At 41.9% G+C, this 6,977-nt stretch overlaps 1 protein-coding gene across 1 annotated transcript; it reads left to right on the top strand.

The window, feature by feature from the left end:
• Positions 1–255: 255 nt before the first annotated feature.
• Positions 256–6,192, top strand: Ebp (EBP cholestenol delta-isomerase). Its single transcript, XM_055617289.1, has 5 exons — positions 256–330; positions 1,798–2,157; positions 4,583–4,619; positions 4,726–4,856; positions 5,699–6,192. Exons 2-5 carry the CDS (start codon positions 1,857–1,859, stop codon positions 5,920–5,922), a joined length of 693 nt encoding a protein of 230 aa, XP_055473264.1. The 5' UTR covers positions 256–330; positions 1,798–1,856; the 3' UTR covers positions 5,923–6,192.
• Positions 6,193–6,977: the final 785 nt, after the last annotated feature.

Genomic DNA, 6,977 nt, shown 5'->3' with positions numbered 1-6,977 from the left:
AGAGAGAGAGAGAGAGAGAGAGAGAGAGAGAGAGAGAGAGAGAGAGAATGTTAGGATGTATCACAGTGAAACAAAGTAAGTTTATTAAAGCAGAAAGGCAAGCTGCGCTTGAGTGGGTTTTGGGAAACAAAATGCACCTAGGCGCCCAGTAGAAGCTATGTATCTGATTTGGGGTTTGGGAAGTTACTTAATCTCTAAATTTGTTTATTTGTTTGAATATAGTATCTTGCTATGCAGCTCTGGCTATCCTGGAACTTTCTATGTAGACCAGGCTAGCTTGGAACTCATGGCCATCCTTCAGTCTCAGCCCCTAGAATGTTGGGATTTCAGGTATGTGCTACGGAACGGTGTTAAAACTAAGTTTTAATATTAGGGAAAGTATGTGCTTGTGGACCTATTTTTTTTTTTAATCCATTGTCCTTGAAGGCGATATTGTACAGACTTACAGATAAAGAATGTAGAGAAAACAAAGGTCAAAGGGATCTTTATGCATATTTGGGAAAGACATTGAACTTTAGTTCAGTTTTGACAGGTATGTGCTGTTTTCCACAAAGGGGTATAGTTCTTTTACAAGTAGCTTATTTAAATATTTCAAAATTCCTGATATTCTTGCCGATAGTGAAGAGAACCTTTTAATGTCTATTCATGTCTACTCTATATCCTAGCTAGCTCTCCATCCTCAAGCTAAGCCCATTTCTTATTGCTTATACCTCCCAGAGCCTGGGACAAGCATTTATTCTTTATGCAACTTCATATTTAATTCTATTATTTTTTTTTTATTTTGACTGCATGTAAGTATGGGTGCACAGAAGCCAAAAGAAGGTGTTGGATCTCTGGAACTTAAGTTAGAGATGATTGTGATCCACCATGTAGATGTTGGGAATTGAACTTGGGTCCTCTGAAAGAACAAGTACTCAAAACCACTGATACATCCCCAGTTTTTTATATATTGGTTTTTTGAGACAGGGTTTCTCTGTGTAGCCCTAGCTGTCCTGCACTCACTTTATAGACCAGACTGGTCTCGAACTCACAGAGATCTGTCTGCCTCTGCTTCCCTGAGTGTGGGGATTAAAGAAGCGCGCCACCACCGCCCAGCCTTCTTTTTATTGATGTAATATATATATATATATAGAGAGAGAGAGAGAGAGAGAAAGAGAGAGAGAACTCTATCTTCATGCACACCACAAGAGGAAATTACAGATGATTATGAGCTACTATGTGGGTGCTGGGAATTGAACTCAGGAACTCTGGAAGAGCAGACAGTGCTCTTAACTGCTGAATAATTTTTACAGCACCCACCAGTTATATTCTTAAAATGCCTCAAAATTAGATTTTTTTTCTCTCTCTCTTTCCTTAGCCCTCCCTCTGAGACAGAATATCTATCACTGTTTAGTCTGGCTGACCCAGAACTCACTGTTTAGACCAGGCTAGCCACAAATATACAGAGCTCCACCAGCCTTCAACTGCTGGGCCTAAATGCATGTGACAGCAGGTCCAGCTAAAATTGGTTTGGTTTTTGTTGTTGTTTGTTTTTTAATGCAGAATTTCTCTGTGTAACCTTGGCTGTCCTAGACTTGCTTTGTAGACTAGGCTGGCCTCAAACTCATAGAGATCCTCCTGCCTCTACCTCTCAAGAGCTGGCATCAAACATGTGCGCCACCATGCCCAGCAAATTGGACTATTTTTAATCCAGTGTTACAAGTCATTCTGTCAAATAATAGATCCAGTTCACTTATATTTCTTGTTGCAAACTATTTGGATTTGGTTTATTTCACTATGTGCTTTCTGTTTGCCCAGGTTTTTCCGTTCCTTTTGTCTCCTTGTTTATCTACAAGCTGTCAGCGACCCATAGGAACATGACCAGCAATATGGGCCACATGCACCCATACTGGCCCAGGCACCTGAGGCTGGACAACTTTGTACCTAATGATCTCCAGGCCTGGCATATCCTGGTTGGCCTATTCTCCATCTCTGGGGTTCTAATTGTGATCACATGGCTATTGTCTGGTCGAGCTTCCATTGTCCCACTTGGAATTTGGCGTCGAATCGCCCTGTGCTGGTTTGCTGTGTGTGCCTTCATTCACCTTGTGATTGAGGGCTGGTTCTCTTTGTACCATGACATCCTTCTTGAAGACCAAGCCTTCTTATCCCAACTCTGTGAGTCGTGAGTTCTTGTACTATGGGAGGGAATCTTCTGGGTAGAGGTTTGCTTTGATATTTACCCACCCACCAATGGTTTCATTTTGTTTTTTAAAATTCTGTTAACTTCTTTTTAAAGCCTAAGCAGTTGTTATCTGTGCTGGAATTATTTTTTTTATTTTTAATTTCTAAGATACATTAATTTTTATTTTATGTGTATGAGATATTCTGCCTGAAAGTATATGTTTGTGCCTTGTACATGCCCATGGGGGCAGGAAGAAGGCACCACATCCCCTGAAACTGAAAATAAGGATGGCTTGGCTTTTTTTTTTTTATCCTTTTTATCCTTTTGGTTTTAATTAATTTTTCTATTTTATTTTTATGTGTATGGGCATTTTGCCAACATGAATGTCTGTCTACTTCTTCATGCATTAATACCTGCAGAGGTCAAAAGAAGGAATTGGGACCCCTGGAACTAGAGTTAAAGAAGACTGTGAGCCACCATGTGAGCGCTCTGTCCTCTGGAATAGCAGTTGGTGCTCTAAACCACTGAGCCAGCATGCACTGCTCATCATAGGCTTTTTTTTTTTTTCTTTTTAAGTCAGGGTGGAGACCCTGACTGCTTTGAAATTTGCTATGTAGATCAGGCTGCCCTTGAATTCATAGAGATCAACTGGTTCTGCCTCCCAAGTGCTTGCATAGAAAGGTATGCTACCATGCCCCACTCAATTAGGGAGAGTTGTAAGCCTCCACATGGGCACTGGACCCAGGTCCCCTGCAAGAACATCAGTTATTTATCCTCCGCAGAGCCATCTTTCCACACCCCTAACTTACTTGTTTGTGTTGAGACAAGATTTCACTGTATAGCATTGGCTGGCCTGGAACTGGCTGGTCTTGAACTCACAGAAATTCACATGCCTCTGCCTCCCAGGTGCAGGAATTAAAGGTCTTTGCCACCACAGTCAATATGTTAACTTTTTGATTGCACATATATTCACATGACTCAATGGCAAAACCATTTAGAGAAATATACAGTGAAAATCTGCCTTCTGTCTACCATGTCTCCCCAAAATTCCAATAATTATTACAGGGGCAGGGGTGTAGCTCCATAATGTAGCATGGACAAGACCCTGAATTCCATCCCTATCACCAAAAAGTACGTTTCTTTCCATAGTTCATTTACATTTAAGTTACACACATAAACCTCAGTTTACTTGACCGTGAAAGGGGGTAATAGTAAATACAACACTTATTATGTAAGACATTTAGAACAGTGGCAAGCAGTAGGTGTTCTTTAATTGTTCATGTTTATTATTAGCATCATTCTGCCTTTTTATGTAACTGGTAGCATATATACTTCCAAATGTTGCTTTTAAAAGTGGATATAGTTTTAGAGAAAATTACCAAAGACCAGGAGTGTAGCTCAGCATTATAGTGACTACTTGGCAAACATTGAAGGCCCTGTGTTTCATTTGGGTTGGGAGAGAACTCTAACAAACTGTTTTCAGAAATGATTATACTGTTACAGTCCCATCAGTGGAACATCAAAGTTCTGGTTCCTCTGCAGATTATACTGTTACAGTCCCATCAGTGGAACATCAAAGTTCTGGCTCCTCTGCATCTATGGTCTGGTGTTTTCTAACTTTTAGTCCCTCTAGATGTGAGAATTAACTGTGGTTTTAATTTGCTTCTTTTTAATTACTAATGAAGCTCTGAACACATTTTGTATATTAATTGACCATTAGGAAGAGCCTTTTTAAGTCCCTTGCCTATATTTGTGTTATGTTTTGGGAGAACTGTTGCAAATACAGCCTGGGACCTCAGATATTCTCTATTACTGAGCTACATTCTTGGACCTTCTTATTATCTGCTCACTGTTTTTTTTTTTTTTGGGGGGGGGGGAAGGGGGTTGAGACAGGACCTCTCTGTGTAACCTTGGCTGTCCTGGAGCTCACTCTGTAGACCAGGCTGGCCTCAAGCTCACAGAGTTCAGCCTGCCTCTGCCTCCTGAGTACTGGAATTCAAGGCAAGTGTCACCACAGCCTAGCACTTGCCATATTTTTTTCCAGACAGCATCACATACGGTGCATGATGGCTCTTTAGTATCTATGTATGTGTAAGCAAAGATGAACTTGAACTACATATCCTCCTGCCTCTCCCTCCTAAGTGCTAAGATTACAAGCATGCACCATCACACCTGCCTCACAGTGTCCATTGTTGATTCCTCATTCTATACCATATACCATGCAATCATAGCAACATTGGTCTATATCAGTCTTTACATATATTATATAAACACATCCACCTTAGAATCAAAACTTCTACCTAAGTTGAGTAAACTTAGACATGGGGATATTATAAAGTTTGTTGCCTTCACAGTGATTATCACAAAAATGAGTTCCTTTTCCTGACTTGATTCTTTATGTATCTCTATTTCCCTCAGGGAAAGAGTATTCCATTGGTGACAGCCGATATATCCTGTAAGTCTTTTGCCTCTGTCAGTGGAAACCTGCGTTGGTTTGTGGTAGTGGTGAGTTGGGGCACTAACGAGTACAATGATGCCATTGTCCCTCTTTTCTCTTGCAGTAATGACAACTTCATCATCTCTATGGAGACTATCACAGCTTGTCTCTGGGGACCACTCAGCCTGTGGGTAGTGATTGCCTTTCTCCGCCAGCAGCCTTTCCGCTTTGTCCTACAGCTTGTGGTCTCTGTGGGTGAGGAGAAAGCCTATACCTGCCACTACAAGGGTTAATGGGGGACTCTCTAGACATGGGCACATCCCTTTGGGTAAGATCTTATTAAGTGCCCATTCAGGGGTGAGATATGCTGAATTATAAACTCTTTAGTTTTCTGAAACAACCAAATCCCTCCCTGAGCTTGCCTCTCCAGTAGGAATGTACATTTCTCTTCTTTCTCCATCACAGTTTCCTATGAAGATTACATGATGTAGTCCATGCTGCCCAAAGATCCTGGGTCCTCCAGGACCAGCACCTAAAGTGTTAGCTTTCTTTCCTTTGCTTACAAAAGCTCTCTTTAGTCTTAAAATACCAAGTTGTCGTGAGATCTAGAATTTTAAGCTTGCCTTCAATTCTAGGGTGAGCTGTCCTGAGTTGAATTCTCCATGATCTTGCCAAGTATGGTGGTACATGCCTGTTAGCCTAGCATTCAGAAGGCTAAAGTAAAGGGACTGTGTGTTTTGAGTGTTCCTAGGCTACATAGCTAGATTGACACACTCAATCTCTCTCTCTCTCTCTCTCACACACACACACACACACACACACACACACACACACAAAGAGGGAGGGGAGGAGGGAGGAATAAAGGGGGAAGGGAAGGAGGGAGGGGGAGGGAAGGGGGGAGGAAAAGAGAGCTAGGAAGAAGGAAAGAATGGGAAAAATGAGAATTTGTGTCTTGTCACCTCAGATTTCCAGCTTTGGTTTTAGAATTTGGGTTGAGCTCTGAGTCCTTGAAGAATGAGTTGGGGAATACCATGGAATGTAGTCTGGCTTAACCTTTTTGTCCTCACCAGGGCTTTTCCTTCTCTTGCCTCCTACAGGCCAGCTATACGGGGATGTGCTGTACTTCCTGACAGAACAAAAGGATGGATTCCAGCATGGGGAGCTAGGCCACCCCCTTTATTTCTGGTTTTACTTTGTTTTTATGAATGGCATATGGGTGGTGATACCCGGAGTCCTTGTGCTTGATTCCATAAAGCATCTCACTGATGCCCAGAGTATGCTGGACAGCAAGGTCATGAAAACTAAGAGCAAGCGTAACTAAAGAGCAATGGAGTGGGCTGGAACACTGCTGATGAGGCGTTCTTCCGACCTACCAGAAAATTCAGATCCCCCTCCCACAGGTTGGAGGGTCAGAACTCTGATTTGTCACTCTCAGGCTGATGACTGAGCACAAAAAAGGCCAGAGTCAGGAACAGTAGGGACTGTGTGGGGCTACTGTCAGGAACTATCATGGAAAGGATGCAAGAGAAGGTGGGAGCTCCATGATGGTGGCAATTTTCAAAACTAGGAAATAAAATATCTTTAATTATAACACTGAGAGATATTTAATTACTAATCCCAGAAATGTCAAATAACTAACCCCATAGACTTCTCCCATCACTTAATCATCCATAGGTCTCCATCATAACATAGGTAGTGTTAGTATGTATATTAAAATGCCATGCACACAATCAGTCTTAAATCCAATGAGGTTTATTGGATGGAGGGAGAAAGAGACAGACAGACAGACATAGAAGCACAGTGGGGGGTGCACCCCAACAAAGAGAGAGTAAGGAAGTAAGAGATCTAAGAGCGACAAAGTGGCAGGTTGGTCCTTTTATGGAGCAACTTAACCATGCCTGCCAGGTGCAACACCTGGCAGGCAACACATGATGACATCATAGGTTGCTAGGCAACCCAGAAGCAGGCTGCGTATATACTAACAAGTAGCCCATGTCTGGCCTTACACCACTGACTCCACACACTGCCATAATTTAGAATCTAGCACTTACTACATAGACTTCCCTTCAAGATCACCCTATCACTTATCCCATAAATCCTGCCAGTAACCCCATAGTTTCCTTATAGTAATTTGGGCTGACATAACAAAATGATATGAATTGAGCATTTTAAACAGCAAACATGGAAGTTCTCAGTACTGGGGCCAGTCAGTCCGGGTATCAGGTTTGGCTTCATTTTTTGGCCCCTTTTCTTAACATTGCATTCTGTGTTCTCAGTTGTTCTCACATCTCCCTGAGTTCTGGGTTTCTGCTGTTTACATGTGAACAACTTTTTTTTTTTTCTTATTAGGACAATCATTCAGATTAGGTTAGAGCC

Source organism: Psammomys obesus, unplaced genomic scaffold, assembly GCF_907164565.1.
Source record: "Psammomys obesus unplaced genomic scaffold, mPsaObe1.curated_primary_1811, whole genome shotgun sequence".
Lineage (NCBI taxonomy): Eukaryota > Metazoa > Chordata > Mammalia > Rodentia > Muridae > Psammomys > Psammomys obesus.
This window is presented reverse-complemented; position numbering and strand designations above follow the sequence as displayed.

Bases quoted from the DNA above. Each gene is read 5' to 3' on its own strand.
- Ebp (XM_055617289.1), top strand. From the start codon at position 1,857: ATGACCAGCAATATGGGCCACATGCACCCATACTGGCCCAGGCACCTG. The intron at 2,158-4,582 runs GTGAGTCGTGAG...TATTTCCCTCAG, and splicing joins AGCCTTCTTATCCCAACTCT to GGAAAGAGTATTCCATTGGT. The intron at 4,620-4,725 runs GTAAGTCTTTTG...TTTCTCTTGCAG, and splicing joins GGTGACAGCCGATATATCCT to TAATGACAACTTCATCATCT.